Source organism: Glandiceps talaboti, chromosome 21 (assembly GCF_964340395.1).
Source record: "Glandiceps talaboti chromosome 21, keGlaTala1.1, whole genome shotgun sequence".
NCBI lineage: Eukaryota > Metazoa > Hemichordata > Enteropneusta > Spengelidae > Glandiceps > Glandiceps talaboti.
The window spans coordinates 12,752,205-12,771,448 of NC_135569.1; the positions used below are offsets into that span (position 1 = coordinate 12,752,205).

Below are 19,244 nucleotides of genomic sequence, written 5' to 3' on the forward strand. Positions count from 1 at the left end.
ATGTAAAAGTTACATTATATTGTCTATAAACTATATGTTGGGCTTGATTTTTTTGATTTTCAAAGATGTCTCTCTCCACCGTATAGTCAAATGGCTTTCTCTAGCACAACTTTCTGTGCTTACCAACGACAGTGGTTGTCTAGTGCTATTGGAGGGTTGATAAAAACATAATGACGGTATCACATTCTCACGCGACTTACTTTCTGATTGGAGCTGGTGTTCCCCTAATAGTCAAACACTCCGAATGAAGTAACCAATGACAACCACCTGTCAGTGTGTGATGGATTACTACTGACATGCACTATTCACCCTTTCCCCAGCAGGAGATTTAATAGCTAGATTTTCAGTAGATTATGTCCATTTGACTAGATGTGGAGAGAGAGATCGTAGAAACTCAAGCCACCAAGTATAGTTTCTAGACAGTGCTTGGATTATAGATCTACACAGTAAAAACAAAATTCTTTTTAGCGATATACTTATAACACAATTTATATTAACTGTAAACCAATTCTTCTACCTGTTCACTTCACAAGCCTTTCCCAATATTGACACAGCCATAGAAACATACAGTTTATTGCTCAAAACATCCATTTTAGCTATTACGTCAGGGTTTATTTGTCAACAATTGTGAAAACTTTTAAACCAAAATTTATTTTCTCTGTACACTTTTAAACCAAGGACTACTTTCTGTACATTTTCAAGACAAATTCTATTACCTGTATACACATCCAAAACAAATATAGATTCTATTTTATGCACACTAGGAACTTTATTGTCATCCAAAATCTATTTAAATTGAATTATTTTCATGACAAAATAGTGTTCTTAAGTACCATATTGGATATATTTCCTGCAAAAGCCAATTCTATCCTCTATACAGTTGTAGAAATCTGAGGATGTTTTCAAAAATTACAGAGGCTGAGTTCGGCAAACTGTATCACCTATGGTTCAGGTTTTATCACTCGAATTGTCACAGTTTTTAAAGACAAATTTAGTATCGGAAACAAAGATTGGACTGACAAAATATTAAACTGCAAATGCTAAGTTTTTGTAATGTTTATATGCAATAGTTTATACAACTTTGCATAAATTGGTAACCATGGAAACATTCCAATCTATATTTAGACTACATGCTCTCTTTATACTCAGGGAATAACTTGCCACTTTGTTTATAAACTTCACTTACATAATCCGTATCACCTGATACAGAGGCTACTCAAACTCATCTTACCTTTTGTTACAGATTTAAAGCTACACTTGCTGTAATTGGAGTATTTTATTTTTCCATAAATATATTCATTGAAAATTGTTAAAATGCCGCTAATAAGACGTTGTACATGTTGATTTGAGGTTGATTTTCTCCAGAATTAGTACAGTATGAGGTTGAAATCGTGATCACAATGGAGCCACCGATTTTAGGGTATGGACCCAAAACTCAATTTTGTTTGATTTATTGCACCATATCTTGTGTACTGCTACACAAATACATTCACTTGCAGCTGATTCAATATTGTTCAGGGTGTGTATGATATTAAAAGTAAGTCAGTATATTGAATAAAAGAGTTTCAAAAAATGTTTCAGTTACAGACAGTGTGCCTTTAAAGACTTAATTTACACCTGATACCACAGCCTGGAATCTATGCAGATTGGATTTTTTATATTCGTCTTTCAAAAGACGAATATTAAAAATCTAATTTGCATGGATTCCAGGCTAATGATGCCATATTATTGCTGTGTTTTGCACTATATTGAATATCAAGCATTTAATTGACGTGTTGAATTTTAACTTTTATATATCATGTTTAACCAAGATAATGTATGGGATAATTCTGTATAACATGGAATAATTGCTGAGTAACTGTAATATGCAAATATTAGAGATTCGTATGTAAGACAAGTAATTATGTATTCAGATTTATTTAGTGATGCTAATATTATGGTGTGTATGCAAATTAACACACACTGGGCACTGCTGCTTTGATGATCTGTGACTTCCAATTAACAGCGCTGATATTCAAACAGAATGTAATACGTGTAGTTAAGTACGAACAGGGATGTAGATTATAAAGGGGCGGTAGCCGGCAAAATCAACCGGCTACTCTGCTAAGTTTTGCCGGCTATCTTTTCAGGAATTTTTTTATATTCTGTGTTTCAACCAGTATATCATTTTTCCGTTATAGGGCAGATTTGTAAGTCTTGTTCCTGGATATTATCGCCTACTTTTCAAATTTTAACGGCAACTTTAAAAAGAGCTACATCCCTGATAAGTATGATGCCTGTAATTAAAGTCTTCATGACCATTTTAATGTCAATTTGTATGCACCATATACTCAGAAGGAAGCTCATTAGCATAAAAGGATGACCAATATTTTTATAGTCCTTTATTTTGGAGCTACACACTGCTGAGTAGAGTTAAGACGAGTCCAACTACCAAAGAGCGCCCTCAGAGGCCAAACAGTGAATAATATACATTTTTTTTCAAAGAGCGCCCCCAATGGTAAAATAATGTTGATTTTTAATTTTCCAAAATATAATCGGCCATTAATTTTTTTATACGACTTATTAACGTTATAGAAGCATATCATGTTTTAAAATGCGGAATATAAATTTTAATGTGTGCATATACGCTAAGCACAGAATAAGTGTAAAAGATTATTTTAAAATTTCATTATTTAGTTGAGTATGTACTTGTACTCTATACAGTGGCAATAAATATAAGACAAATGCACAGTTTTAGTTTGTTGGTCTTATTTCAATGCATGCATTTTCCCCACTACAACTTCATCTTTTCATGTACGATCCATTTTGTAATCTCGCCACATCAAGTGAATATTAATGTGTGTATGCATGCATATGTATGTATGTACGAATGCATGCGTGTGTCTGTGTGTGTGTATGTATGTATGTATGTGTATTATGTATGTACGTAAATATGTATGCATGTGCATGTGTGTGTGTACGTACGTACGTACGTAAGTGCATGCATATGTGTGTACATGAATGCATACATGTACCGTATGTGTGTATGTATGTATAGTGTAGTATGTATGTATGTATGTATTATAATGTATTGTGTGTATGTGTGTGTGTCAATCAAATGGATTTTACTTTCTGAGTTCATATTATTACATTGTAAACAAACTGACACAGTATATATGAAGTATATGATATTTATAATTTATTGCACTCTCTACGTTGTAATGTCATAGTAAAAAAGAAAAGACTTCAAAAAAAAGTCACCACTGATAAAAATGTTAAGATTAAAAGTAATAATATTCAAAAGGTTTTCATTCTGATTCTATAACCTTTATAGAATTATTATTAACCAATGTGTGAGGGCGCCCCATCACAGCAGACTTACAGACTACAAAGCCTGAAACAGTTGTTGTCACTTATGTAATAGCTCTGCATATATGATTATTAAAGATACACAATTGGTTATGAATTATGCAGCATTTTATTTTATAAAAAACTTAAATTAATCACTGACAACCTAACTTACATGATTACAATCAATACTGAGTCCAACTTATTCAGCAAATGAAGTGTTTCTTTCATATTCAAATATCTTAGATTGTAAGATATGTGGTGTTGTTGCGCCCTCACCTGCCTCGTCTTTTAACTGATGTGTGAGGGCGCCCTATCACGGCATACCTTACAGACTACAAATATCTACGCCTGAAAGATTCAGTTGTTTCTGCAGAAGTAATAGCTAACCAATGGTAGCAAGTGGTTGTTACGTAACCAGACAAATGACAGGACCTTTCATACTATTTCAAATATAGACTGCAGTCAGTCTTTGGTGCTTGGATACCTTACTGATATACAACCCATAACACCACAGTAAAGCATTTTCTGTATGTACCACAATCGTTTATAGCATCCATATCAAGTGTAAAAGTATAGTTTCATTTGCTAATACAACCCATAACACCAAAGTAAAGTGGTTTCTTTATGTACCACAATCGTTTATAGCATCTATATCAAGTGTAACACTATACTGCTAATTGACCACATTAGAAAGGCCACATGCTAGGCTTGTAAATAAACCAATTGAAACAGTATACTTTTATACTTGATATGAATGCTATAAACGAGTGTAGCACATAGAGAAAGTGCTTTACTTCAGTGTTACTCATTGTAATATGAATGCTATAAACGAGTGTAGGACATATAGAAAGTGCTTTACTTCAGTGTTACTAGTTGTAATTTATTTTGGAGTACCACAAGCCATGGCACGTAGTTATTTTTCACTTATATTCATAAATGCAAATTGAAGTCTTTGTCGTTGTAAATTATTGATATATTATTTTCAAGTTAGTACAGATTTAAATAAAACAGTAAAAAAAAAATCTGCACTTTGTCAAATATTAAAATTGAAAATATCAGGAATTAAAAATAAAGAGACATGAAAATAATTCAAACTTCTTCATTGTCAAAAGTTGAAAATAAATTTACTTAATCTCACATTCAAATGAAAATTGACTGCTACATGGTACAACAACAATGTTATTCCCCCGAACTCGTACGCTCAGAGAGAATAAATTGCACAGATTACTGTCAGTTCCCCTTTGGCTGTGACTGGAATGAAACAGGCCCCTTGTATCGCTCACATTAGGAGGTATGGTATGTGGCACACCCACCACCACCACACACACCCTCCATGCCACTCACATCATACCTGGACAAGACAAAGGCCCCTACATGTATGTCACTTATATAAGTATCCTTCTGGAAATGACAGGCCCCTTATGTTACTCATAAAAAGCTTCCCGTTGACCCTTTATGTCACTCACATTATGTCTCCTGGAGGAGACAGGGCACCTCATGTCACCCATTATTGAATAAAAGTATTGAAAAATCAGATCTGAAAGTATTTTTCTGCCAACGCACTCCATCGGTTTTATCACTTGATATTTGAAGGTAGGTTAGGTTTGTTAATTTACAACTGAGTTTAACAGTAAATGATCAAAAAAAAGGACTGAGAATATTTGAATACTGTGTACAATACTGCACTAGTAGCAGCTCAGTAGACATGAGCACAAATACTAGAAATAGTCTAGTTCCTATACGGTATTGTTACCATTTACACCTCCACTCGCAGTATAGCCAAAGCCATTACTCTAAAAGTCCTGAGATGCATACATCCACAGCCACCCATACTGTCATTAACATCATGTCTTTGTTAATTAATCACAAAATTCTAACCAATAACACACGTCCCTTATAAAGTTAGTGTTTATTGGGGCAGTTACATCAGCTCAGGATACTGCACTGTTTGCGTCACTATAACAATTGGGGTTCACTGATTGGATGAACAACTTTTTGCACTGATTGAAGAACTTTGACTAGACATGGTTTAGTTAGAGAACACATTGGCATCCAGACTAGTACACAAACGGTATCCTGCACTGAACCACTACACTTTGACTAACTTCTGTGGTGTGTATTATTAAATACATATAACAATAACAAAATGTCTTGCAATTTCTGTCTCCTAAATTTGGCATGTCACTTGGCAGCAACACAATAAATATACTAAAAAAAAAAAAAAATTATTAGACTCCATCGATTAAATACTTTGTTTGCCGTCCTTGAATTTCCCCAAAACCTACCAGAAAAAAACCCACAAAAACCACAATGCTAGCATGTCATGTTAAATTCATTTTTCAGTTGATTCATTTTTCTGTTTGTAAACCTAAATCTACTAGAGTGGTGAAATATAAAAAAAATTTGATTGTCTTAAACAACCTTTTAGAAATACCTAGCTATTCTGAAGATAGTTGAATGACCTTTCCATTTACAATAGTATTAAATACAGCCTTCCGCGGAATTTTTGACCAAAATGAAATGTGTTTTTTTTTTCTAATTCTATCGACAAACCTACCTGCACACGGATGGCAAACAAAGAATTTTATTGATGTCACCTTTACTAAATACTACAAAAAACAAATTTTATTTTTCTATATTTTCAAACTCATTTTAATTGTTTCTTTTATTGTAAAATCACTATTCATGATTTAATGTAAGACTGAGGTAATAATAAATAAATTCTTTAAAAACTAGTAAACGGTTGTATCCATGGATTGGTTCTAAACACAGTATAAAACTCTGTAAGTATTGTAACTTTTCCAAAACTGAAGAGTAATGCCAGACCAGGGAAAAAAGGCACTATCAGAAACTTTTGGTTCTGGTGAGTCATTTCATGATTTTTACACTACATACATTGTGTATGATTGTCATAAACACTTAATTGAAACTTGTTCCACATTCATTGTTCAGTGTAGGTCCCTGCCATGGACAAACATTTTCCCATGCGGGGAGTCAGCAAACATGCATATATAATACAGTTATTACAGAATGCTGACACAAGATGTTATAAGTCGTTCATGCTGTCATGCAGCAATTGCTTCCTGATCTGATTTCAAGTTAAGATGTAAGCCATTTAGAAGAGCTATCAGTTCTGTTGATAGCCAAAACCAAGTCTCCTGATTTAGATATAATAGTTTATCAACATATGCAGTCATTGCTGGTACATTCCTCTGTGTAACTGAGTGCATTAACAATGGAATTTACCATTAGTTTTGCACTTATTGTACGTGAGCTCTTTCCAGGAACCTGTAGTAATGGAGAAGACCCTTCTCTTGTTTTGGCACTTCCTTTGAATATTCCAATAGATATGGCACACAGAGAGAGTGTATTTTTGAGAGTACTTTTCCAGTGTTGAAATGATACTGTAACACTTGCTCTATTGACAAACACAACCATAGTCGTAATCACAGAAACTGAAACTGGTGTCATCAGCTCAATACATGGTATCTTAATTATAGTACTTTAGGACTGGATACAGAGTCACTGCTCGTCATCTTGCTAAAATGGATGTTGGGCCAACATTTCCAGGGCAAGTTTCTCAAATGCCTAAAATATAAACAAAATAAAAATGAGGGGTTATGTCACGACAATATATATCTACTATTAAAATACTCACAGAGGTTACCCAACAACTAAGAATTCATAATGTTTTACTCTAGCAAAAGGTCAAATATTAAAATTGTACTGTTTGTCAAAAAGTTTGGTGAAAATTAATAACCACACCAAAATGACAGATTTCAAAATTATTTAGATGACAAATGAAACAAATGAAATTTAAAGTAATCTTCGCAACCCTGATCATAAAACTACATAAAATTACTTTTGATCAATCCTTAAATTTAGAAATGGACAAATTTCATCAAAATTATATGTTCCTCAGTGTTGGCAACATACACTTTCAATGCACTGAATGATAAACTTCTTCAAAACAGAGGAATGTTTTAGTTTTTGAGTCATTTTCCTTTTATTATATATTAATTATCAAGAAATGATCACTACACGATACATTACTTACAAAACAAATGTAACTTCTGATTTTTTTCTTACCTCGATTTCTGCTAAAGTTTCTGCACTGACTTCAGTCCTAATATGTTTTGTTTTCTGTCCAGTCTGTTCTGACGATGTTTGACTTTGTTTATTAATTTCAGCCTTCCCACTCTCATCTTCCAGATTTGATACCACTACGGTGGTTGCAACACTTTGCATTGTCTTTTCTTCAGAACTATTAACATTCAATGACCTTTGACCCAAAGTTTGAATTGGACTCTCACTACGACCTTTGGTCAGTCCGGGAGTAAAGTTTAAACCCGAGTCGCCACCACTGGATGATACTGTCTTAACACTTGAATCTGAGATTGTACTGTGAAGTGAAAATTTATCCAACGACTCATTATCAATGTTATTTTCCGAACCATCTACTGTTCGATGACTTAGTATTGGACTAGGTCTCGGACTCGGCTGTGGGCTTGGGCGCGGACTTGGCATAGGTGAGCGTTCTTGTGGTATTACTGGTAAAGTCCTGCGTTTGAGGTTCACGGCCGATAACCGATCAGGAAACTGTCTATGCGAAACTTGCATCGTGATTTGTTCCGATGCTTTCTGTGACACTTGACCAACAGTTTCTGATATTTCCTGTAGAGCTTTCTCAGCTGCGACCTTACGGTATTCTTTCATTTTGTGTTGCTGAGCACAGATTTTCAATTCCAGTTCTTTTTTCTGTTTCAAACATTCCATTGTTTCTGTTTTCATGTTCTCATTCATCCTGATCTCACATTCAACACTTGTCAAAGTATCATTTAATTCTTGTAACGTCTTGTCCATGGCTTCATATTCTACTTCCGACACAGTTTTCTTTTTCTTGTCTTCAAACAGTTTCTTTTGGAGATCGTCTTTCTTAATCTGCGCCGACATTCTGCGTTGTTTCAGGATAGTTTGATACTTCAGAGCTTTCAGTTCCTCCTCTTCTAGAGATTTCTCGTACTTCAGGTTAATCTCATCTTTTGTGTTAGATATAGGTGGCATACTCTGTAAAACAGGTGACAGAAAATTGTTCAGCTTATGTTTGTTCAATATATAGCGCCCTCGAGTGGGGTAAGTATAGCGCCCTCTAGTGGGGTAAGTATATATTATAGCGTATATTAAGCCTCTTCCTACAAGTGGGTATTTGTACAAAAACTAGAAGCTGGGAAAAATAGGAATTAAACAAATAGCCCCCTCAAGTGGCAATGATTCAAGCGTTGTTGTTGATTGACCAAATTTTCACAATATTACTATCTATTTTTTAAAAACCATAGTTGTCGTTACCTTTGGTCGAAATCCTTTCTTTCGTGGACCTTTACTATGTGCTATCATTTCTTGTATAAGTTGATCTTTCTGTATTTTCGTCAATTCCAGTCGAAATTCTTCCTCGTTTTCCTTTCTCAGGGTTTCCTTGTCATCTGTCAACAAAACATGCAAATTTGATTTTAACTAGATACTTTCAATGAATCACATTCCTAACATTTTTCTTCATTCAGCTAAGGAAAACATGAGTGACCTAGGGGTTCTTGTCACTACAAGTCAAAGACTCCCATGATGCAATAGTCCATAGCAAAGGTGTCCTATAAAGGCACAAGATCAACCTGATGTTTCTCTCAAATGGAAAGTAATTGTACGTGAAATAAAATTGTGACATGACTCTCCAGGACCCATAGTTTATGAAAATGTCTCTATTTCCTGAAGTTCCCCTTTAAGGCCACTGATGCACAAAACATTTCTTGTGATGGACTAAAATTTGGTGTTCCCGTATTCCTTACTAGGTGGTGGCTCTGAAATCTCCAGTTATTGTAGGTGATGTCAAATCATCAAATGGCTCTCCAGAACACATAGTTTATGAAAACGCTTTTAATTCCTGGAGTGGCATTCTTCTTTAAGCAATTCATTTCATTTTTCTTATTGCATAAATTCACCCCATATTTACCACCACTTGTAAAGTCTCCTACAAATCACCAATTATTGGATATACCCCTACCTTTCTTTGTCTCAAATTCTTTGCTGACACCCAATTCTAGATTGAGTCCTTCCATAGTAATTTTCTGAGTAGCTTTATTTATGACATCTACCCAGGCATGTAACTCAGCCTCAGTCTCTGTAGCTATGTAGGTTGATCTTGAACCCTGTAATTAAAGTCAAGATTTTATTTGAAATTTTAAGCATCTCACTGAAGGCCTAAAATACTGATCTTGCATGTTACTGACATTATACTTTCCATGTTTGATTCTACTTTGCCTTTTCAGCTATATATTAACAATATATGACTGCCTAGCTATCAAACCACAGGGGGCTCAGGCATAGTTAGATGTTTACAAAACACACAAAATAAACAAACAAACAAACAAACAAACAAACAAACAAACAAACATACAAATACTGATAAATACTGACAAACACGAACAGAAATATGATATGAAATAATCAAATACACATCAATTGATTTTATTTACCTCATGTGAAAGTTTGAATGTGAGTTTTCTTGACTTGAAAGCAGTTTTGACATCTGTTGATACTTTGTAACCTGGTAAATGTGTGGTATCCATGGTAACCATGTCTTCAGGTGTCCTGTAGACATATAGTGTGTCTTCATTTAACACCATCCAGCATCTATATCAGAGAATATGATTTCGTTTAACTTTTGTGTTCTCAGTCCCACCCCAGCTGTTCTTATATATTTTCAAGTACAACCCATAACACCAAAGTGAGTATTTTCTGTGTGTACAACAATCATTTATAGCATCCATATCAAGTGTAAAAGTATACTGTTTCATTTGCAAATTGACCACATTAGAAAGGCCACATGCTAGGCTTGTAAATAAACCAATTGAAACAGTGTACTTTTACACTTGATATGAATGCTATAAACAAGTATAACACATAAAGTGCTCCACTTCAGTGTTACTAGTTGTATAAATACACATGCACATGATATTCTTATTAGCAGGCACATCATCATGCAGGCAATGAACACATGCAGACACACATAGTACACCGTATACCAACCAGTATCCCCGAATTACAAACACAATAGTATAGTTAAATGTGTATATTCATGCTTCTACAATACCTCCTTCCATGGAGAATGAACAATGAATAAAAATACAAAAGTTTTAATATTTTTGAAAAAATTACGTTAATTTTGACATGAATTACCCAAATATTATCTCTCTGACCAGAATCTAGAATTTTGTTCAATGGTGCAAAAAACTTTATCGAAATAAAATATGTCAGTGACGCCTATTTTAGTGGTGAAATGGTTGAAGAAATTCCACAGAATCCAGAGCAAAATTTACGCATCTGGAGAAGTTATCAAAGTCTGTAGTATTCGGATCAAAATATCACATTCATATCCAAATACCATTCCAAAGTATAAACTATATTGTACTGTCCTAAGCTGATGTTATCATCAGTTAAAATAAAAGTGTAACTTACTTTGTCCAAGGACCTTTACTCTTTCTATTTACATATCCTGTTTTGATTGGATTAGTCCACTCATTGGCTGCTATTTTAACCATACTTCCAGGTCTTCCTTTCTTTTTACTGTTTTTCACTTTTTTGACTTTTTCATTCGTAATTGCACCAGGTAGATCGCCAAGGGAACCATGGATACTCATCTTGCGTAGACCACGTGATGATGCTCTTGGTGAACATTCCTATTTAGGACAATAAAAGATATGATTTTAAGTATTTCACTACGTACCTACTCTTTTTTTTACTCACAGTCAACTCTCCTCTTTCTTTCTCTACCCATTCTCTGTATATGCCATTGTAAAGTTATTGGAAAAAACAAAAGAAATTACAGTTTGGCCACTGGGTGTGCTGTTTGGTGGCACCGCATGGCTTAGAAGTAAGTGTGAGTGTTAAAGTCGAAGTCAAAATTGTTCTTCTTAAACTCAAGAAGGTGCTTTAAATAAAATTGGATTGACTGCTTTGTAAACAGCCAAGCTAATGGCATCCATAATTATAAGCAAAGTTTTGGCCTTCATTTTCCCTTTTGAAGGGTGCCTCCATTGCATTCTTTGGATAACAGCTACAAAGTTGGTACCTGAAATAAAGTGTTTTCTCAACTATTGATTGATCATGTGAAAAGATGGGTCATTCCATTTGTTGATAGGGAAGTAGTGGTAAAATAGTGACTGATGTATTTATATAAATCTTACCATTTCTGATTGACTACTCTCATCCTCAGAATGTACTGTTCTGTGAAATGAAACTGTTGATTCAGCCAATGGTGTTTTTGTTGTTCTTGTTGTTGTTGTTGTTGTTGTACCAAACACATCATCATCGTCCTATTAAAAAAAATGATCAATAATTTCATTTAAATTCACACATCTTCCTTACTTCTTCTGTCTAAAGAGGTGTAAGCTGAGTTTCTAATCATTCTTGTAATTTTTCAAAATAAAAATACTTACATAAAACTTTGATAGTTTATAATGATAATGTTGACATAGACCTTGTAAGACATTATAATTGTCTTCTGACATTGATAGTTAAGTTGTTGCCATAATAAGAAATTTCTTAACTTTTCAATATACATATACTAAATCACGACATCAAACGATTTTATAAAATCATGGCGTGGAACAGTTTACATATTATGCCTGCAATAACACAGGTTGAGTTCTGCCAGGAGTAAGATCAGATTATGAAAAAAACAAAGCAGCCATATGGATAAGGATTGGGTATTTATTCTGGACTGTTAATTTATAAAAACAATTTTATCATGGCTTCCTTGTTCCTACTTAAAAATTATTAGGAACAACATTGACCAAATCAGTGTTTGTGACTCAATAAATTGCAAAAAGCTAAAATATGTGTAAAAAATGTTACAATAACATACAATATGATAAAATGGTTTTGTAAATTAACCAAATCCTCATCCATATGGCCACTTTAATTTGGAGTAAAACTTACCCCCCCCCAAAAAAACAAAAAAAACAAAAAAAACAAAAAAAAACAACAACAAACAAACAAACAAACAAACAAAAATACACCAAAAAAACACAATATATACACTAGGCTTTTGAACTTGTAACATTCAGAAATTCAAAAATGGCATTTTAAACAGTGAAAGATAATGCTGAAAGTTGAGACATAAGTTCATATGAAATTACTCACTATACTATGGCCTTCTGTTTGCGTATTGATATTTTCAGCTGGTTGTGATTCAGGATCATTTTCACCATTAAAGTTTTCGTATCCCTCCGCAAAGCTAGCTCTAGACATTCTCAACGTTGCCATTCTCTTCTCAGTTGCAGGTGATTTTTCTGCCGAAATATGTTTCCTTTGCGACCCAGCATTTTCGTTTTTTTCATAAATCCTGCCAACTTTTCCCTGCATTACGGCTAGTGAGTTTGATTTGTGTATTCCCGTGTCCTTTTCAAAGAGATTTGGGTCCGATGCACTCTTGTGCAGTTCATATGCTTCCTTGTTCAACAGATCAATCCACTGAATAAGTTCTGCGAAGTTGTTAGTTTGTAAATAAATAGTTTTAATATCACGATGAGAAACTTTTAAAAGATTTGGAACTTTCTCTTTTTGTGACTGCGAGGCTTTGCACCCGACAAGAGGCATACAAATGTCAGCAACCTCTGTTTCTTGATTTGACGGAAAGATGTAAAGATTCCCAGAGCTTACAGCACACCAGCATTTTATCCAAGTACTTTTCATTTTCTGTAAGAGTTCCCCGGAGTGTTTCACATTTGAAAGTGACCCAACAGTGACAGCGTCTGTATGGTTTGTTTTCACTTTCACTGATCTAAAACTGCTCATTTTTTCTTTAACTTTTGATGCCCGTTTTGCTAGTTTCATACCCAAAGTAAATCTGGTTGGCTCAGTTGACGCACGGTCATGTCTGATCTCAGTTAACGATCTACGAGGGGCGTCGACAACCGCAGACGCTGATGAAGAGTGACGAAGACCAAGGCTGGCACATCGTTCAAGGCTCCCACAAGGTGAGCTTTTAGCAGAAGATGAACTGTAACTAAAATCATCCCTCGACACACCAGATTCTCCGATCGGTGGTGATGTCCTCGCGAAAACTAACCGCCTTTCTGCACTACTTGTCGCATTGCTTTCCTTTCGTTCTAAATCGTCAGTCAGATCAAAGAACGCTCTTTTAGCGTTCTCACTTTTCGAGCGATTTCTATGGCTACTATTCATCGCTGTAGGTGATGTTGGCAATTGGTACTTGACAGCTGGCAAGTCAAGATCATTGTTGTTATAGCGACCATAGTTGCCATAGAAATCAGCATTCTCATCACTACTCTCTTCATCATCTGTATTACTAATAATGTTGTAGTCTAATGATGATGCAAGTCTTAATACTTTGACCCATTTTTGGAGTTCTCTTTCATTCTCCACATCAAAGACAAATTCAGTGCCTTTAGAGTTTTGGTGTATCATTTTGAACTGATATTTGCTTACTCCTGTCGCAGTGGCATGTGAGGGTGACTGATGTGTGTTCTCCGAGAGAAAAACAAATGGTTTCACATCATATCCTGGTAAAACCAGCGTCTTCCTTGCGTTCTGTGATGTTGGACTGTCAAACATACAGAACAGAATATCAGCTACAATACACCAATATCTTGTCCCATCTTTGGAATCAACCAACCATCCCTTGAAGTCTGATCTCAACAGATCTGTTGGACTCACTGGAGACTCCAGAAACGCAAAATCTTCTGACACTTGGTCCGACAGGGTCTGCCACAAGTCATTACTGAGTGATGATCGTCGTTGCATTTTCGTCTTCGGTTTTTCGTTATCGTTATTTAACTGAGATAGGTCGTGGAACTGAATCGTAACAAACGGCGATTCAGTACAGTCTGTTTGTTTCACTTCATCGGTAGTAGTACTACTCTCAGAAGTAACGTCCTGGTCTTGTCTCTTTTCTTTGTGATATGAAAGCGATCTTTCAGGTAGGCTTCGCTCAGAGGATGTACTGCTCTGTCGTTGATAAACCTCGGATAAACTTCGTGGAAGTGAAAAACTCCGAAATGGACCTATTTCGCTCCAGGAACTCCAAGTACTGCTAAAACTTTCACTAAACTCAGAATCTTCAATAGAAAATTCGTCAGACGTATTTCTATATGTATCTCTACGAGCCCTACTCTTCTGATCTTCAAAACTTTCCGATTGTTGCTTACGATATTCCTTGGCAGTAACTTCCCTTGAGGAGGCCAAAACTTGATCAGTAATATCTGATACTGTAATATCTGGAACTACCACCTTATCCTGAGCTGGGTTGTGATAAGGTTTGTTTTCTGAAATAGATGTTTCGTCACTGTTTACATTGGCAAAACAATAATGTCTGATGGATGCTTTGTCTGCAGTTGAGCTGTCTTTGTCATGAGGTTTTCCCAAATGCTTAGAATTCTCTCTGTTGTCTTGATTGCCACTTTGTTTATATTCTAGGTCATTCACACACTTGTTGATGGCTTCTGAAGTTGTATTATTTTCTTGGACAAAACTTTCACACACACTTGAGGCATCAGCTTCTATACACTCCTTTCTTTCACTGTTGTCTACTTCAAGTTCTCCTTCTGAAAGAACCTCCTGATCGTTAATTCGAATAATTGGACAGTCTGTAATTTCCTGTCGGCAATTCTGTTTTTCAACTAGGGTGTTTTCTTTCTGCTCTGTGACTTCAAATACCTGAAACATCAAAGGAAATAAACAGGATTAAAGTTTTGACTGGACAATTGAAAATAACACAGAATTTCAATGTACAATGCTGTTGTTAGTAGCATAGTAGAGGTGAGAGTTTTACCATAACAAAAGTTCACTGCCCACTGAAATCTATTAAAACAAATGAGCTAAAAAACACATACATTCAAGTTTACTAAATTTGAATTTTCAATTCTTGATTTCTAATTATTCTTTCAACAGAGGGGGTTTGTTTGTACAGAGCTATTAACAAATGTATTCACTAAATTCAATCAAGTAACATTATATAATATTAGAGTCCAAAGAGAGAGTAAAAGTTACACATGTTATGAATCAGTTGGATCTACAACTTGTACAACCCTGCAGTGACTTGGCTGGCTATCTTGCACCACATGTTCTGTCGAACCTCAGTGTAAACTGTATGTTTCACTTCATCAATAGTAGTATACTACCCTCAGAAGTAACATCTCGCCGAGAGTGTACCCTCTAATGATAGCCAAATTTTGTTGTTGCGAGTCAAAATGAGAAAAACTGGCATTTCTTGTGAGTCACCACATAGTAAGAGATAGGGAAACACCAAATTTTGGTGCGTCACTAGAAATTGTGTGCAGCAGTGGTGCATCAAATTGGCTAAGTTAGAGGGCACACTGCATGATCTTGGTCACTTTTCGTTTCTTCATGATATAAAAGCGATCTGTCAGGAAGGCTTCACTCAGAGGATGTACTACTAAGGTCTTTGGGCTACAGCATACAAATAAATTGTACAATTACTGAATTAGTGTACAATCAATGATGAAATCATCATCATTAAATACCATTGATGGAGGTCAATACATTTTAATCCTATTGTAGTAATATCAATGGTTTGCTAGCCATGAATTTCAATAATACATAATTTGGATCTACAACTTACATAGCCCTGCAGTCTTGGCTGGCTATATAATGGTTCCACAGTATGTTCTACTGAAGGACATTATCATGTCAGATCGACAGCCGTGGGCTACTTAACTAGCTTACAACATCCTACATTTGTACAATGAAGGATGAAATGATCAGAGTTATGATGGAGGTCAACAATCTAATCCTATTGTTAATAACATCAATGGTTTGCTAGCCATGAATTTCAATTATAACATTGGAGAAGCAAGGTGAAATGGTAAAAAAATACTGATGGTGAAAAAGAGGATAAATTCATTTATATTTTTCATAAAATAGCAACCATTTTTTTTTTGTCAACAAAAGCAAAAAAGTGTTCTGACGACAGCACTCTATATTGTTTCACAACAGGATGCATGTTTTGTCTTTTCAGTAGTAGTGTTACTGTTAGTATATATCAACAAACAGTGTCCATATATTTGTTTCTTTCCTTCCATGGAACTGTTTGGTATACAACTATCAATAGTGTTTGGACCCATCACTCTATGGTCAAATCCACGACAGATTAGCACTGGCAAGAAGATGGACAAAGACTCAACAAAACATTTTCAATCACAACGTAAAAGAACAGGCAGCATAATTAGTGTAACCACAGCAGACAATGAAGATGAACAATAGGCAATGAAGATATACAATTAGACAGTCAGTGAAGATATACAATGACATTCTACTGTGTCACCTACTACCCACAGACAACCATATCACTCACATATTGATAAACAATATAGACGTCTTGTCACATAGAATACTTCCTTGAAAGTATAAATACCAGCTTACACATTACTGAATTTTAACTTCTACACTTGGTTAGTTACATTTAGTCAGGTGGGCTACAATTTTCTACTGGTTTCCAATGGTCTAACAAGACTACCACTTCATGACTTTTGTATCTTGTTGTGATATTCAGCTGTCTACATATATGTGCTCTGGACTACATGTTTAATGTTGTGCCCTGTATGTAGATAGTCTATCACCACTGTCAAAAATTATGCCTAGAAAATCTAACTGTGTCATCCAGGACACTAGTACAATGTACATACCTTGACACCATTTTTCTCTGACAGACACAGTTGAAACTGACACTTAAGTCACAAAGCATGACAAAACCTGGCATGCACTGAAATGTTTGCAGTTCGAAGTGCATGCATGTATATGTATCATGACAATCACATGTAGTATATATATATAAGACAACTCATAATATGTACAATAGGTGAAGTAATCTACTGTCCGTTAATACGTCTAATCCCCGTAGCTATGACAACGATAAAGAAGTCTGAGAATGTACCTGTTACTTCCACTGATTTCATAAGAGTACTCCAGGCGTCTAGAGTTCCAAATTTACACGACGGTTTAAAGTGCACACACAGTAATGTTTCAACCCTGGTTTTGTCAGTACACACAATGTCCCCATCAATCCACGACAGATGGCCAATGAACCGAGAAGATATCCTAGTCATACAGAGTTAATGTAGCAGAACATACTGTCTACAACCATAAACACACAAAACTAACCTCCCTGACTGCAGTCTACCTGTTTTCAGGCCAACCGATTATTACAACTAATGAAATATTCATGCAATCTTTGGCTTACTACCTACTGACAACAATGGTCACCATATCAGTTTCACCTCGTTAGATTCTCATTTTTTTTGTTTACGTATTGAACTGGGTAACTGGATTATTGGCTTACCGTTTATCCAAGAGTAGTCAGATTAAGCTGGGAGGTTTGGAAATCAATACATGTAGTTGTATAGGTCATATTGTTGTAGTAGGCAATGTACGTACGATACCCTAGCTTTAAAAACAACTACCTTATAATACATGACACTAGAATGTTGTGGCCCAGTGTTGCGGTCTTAGGAACTCAAACTATCCAAAACAGTCCTCCTAGCAAACGGTTTACCGGACCCAATTCTCACATTTTCCCACAACACAAGAACAAGAGGGACTTGTCAAGATCGAGTCCCAACTTACTCTGTCTGCAACCATGGAGATGGAGAGAGACAATCAAGTCCCAAATTTACTGTCTGCAAGCAGCACTATCCAAAACACAGCTTAATTGGACTAACAAGACCACAAAAGAGTCTGGGCTAAAAAAAAACATCATTCTGTATACCTTAGTACTTTTGGCATATTGTGCAGTTAATTTTGCATGGAATTCCTTCAGACATGATTTATCTTGGAAATGTTTTGTTAGCTCTACTTACTGGTAATATCATGTATCCTGAATAGTAATGAATCACCTATGGGTTTTTGTGCAGCCTGTATACATGATAAATCATAGACCCTCCACAAAAGGGATCGGAGGGTGTATGGATAAATTAATCATATTTATTTTTTGGTCCACACCAAAAAATCAGCGCCCTCAACGGTGATCATGATTCAAACCTGTTATTGCAAAACTAATGGATAAGATTGACCACCGATTAACATGTACAATGTCAAATTATTGCTATTTTAACACTTTTCAGTGAATAGATTGTAGTTGTCTGATCAAAAAACGTTAGTACAGTTACAAACTAGTGCAGTTTTAACATCGCAACAGGTTCAAAACCAAGCTTTCGTTCAAGATTAAAACTCGTCACTACACCACCTACAGATAATATTGACCATTTTTTATACGTAACTGACCAATTATTAGTGAATATATACTTAGTTACTTGATCAAAAAAAAATATCTAGTTGCAGCTTGTGTAGCCTTAACACATGTAACAGCGAAAACTTGCTTGGATCAGGTGATAGGAACCATGTTTATTATCACCTATCAAGTGTTATTTCTGTTAATAATTAAGTCTGTCTAGACTCTATTGATTAAGTAAACAGCTAGTTCAAAGTTCTACACATTGAACACAATAAATACATATTTGTATGGAGATTATATAACACCAGCATTAACTAAATTCAAGAGTACCAGCACTTTGTTACCAAGTGTTAACTTACATACTTTAGATAAAATGAAATACAATACTGTAGGGTTGTTTATTTGTATTGAATACAATGTGACTATTTAGTTAAATGATTTACTAAGGTTATAACACATAAGAGGTTCAAAGTTTTTTAGCATTCAAGCTGATGAAAAGTTGTGGTTATTTATATAGTTATAGTTCATGAAGGAGATAAAATTAGATTATATGACAACTTTGTGGGTTATTCAAGTGACTTTGTGAGTTATCTGTATCCAAGTGACTTTGTGGGTTATTCAAGTGACTTTGTGGGTTATCCAAGTGACTTTGTGG

The 19,244-nt window shown here is 35.2% G+C and overlaps 1 protein-coding gene across 1 annotated transcript; it reads right to left on the reverse strand.

Moving 5' to 3' along the window:
- Window positions 1-3,193: 3,193 nt before the first annotated feature.
- On the reverse strand, window positions 3,194-14,515 carry LOC144451164 (uncharacterized). The gene is made up of 8 exons (XM_078141950.1): window positions 12,523-14,515; window positions 11,565-11,693; window positions 10,837-11,057; window positions 9,855-10,011; window positions 9,383-9,527; window positions 8,677-8,810; window positions 7,420-8,397; window positions 3,194-6,918 (listed from the first exon to the last, which is right to left on the reverse strand). The coding sequence occupies exons 1-8, from the start codon at window positions 14,143-14,145 to the stop codon at window positions 6,871-6,873; spliced, it is 3,435 nt and encodes a 1,144-aa protein (XP_077998076.1). The 5' UTR covers window positions 14,146-14,515; the 3' UTR covers window positions 3,194-6,870.
- Window positions 14,516-19,244: the final 4,729 nt, after the last annotated feature.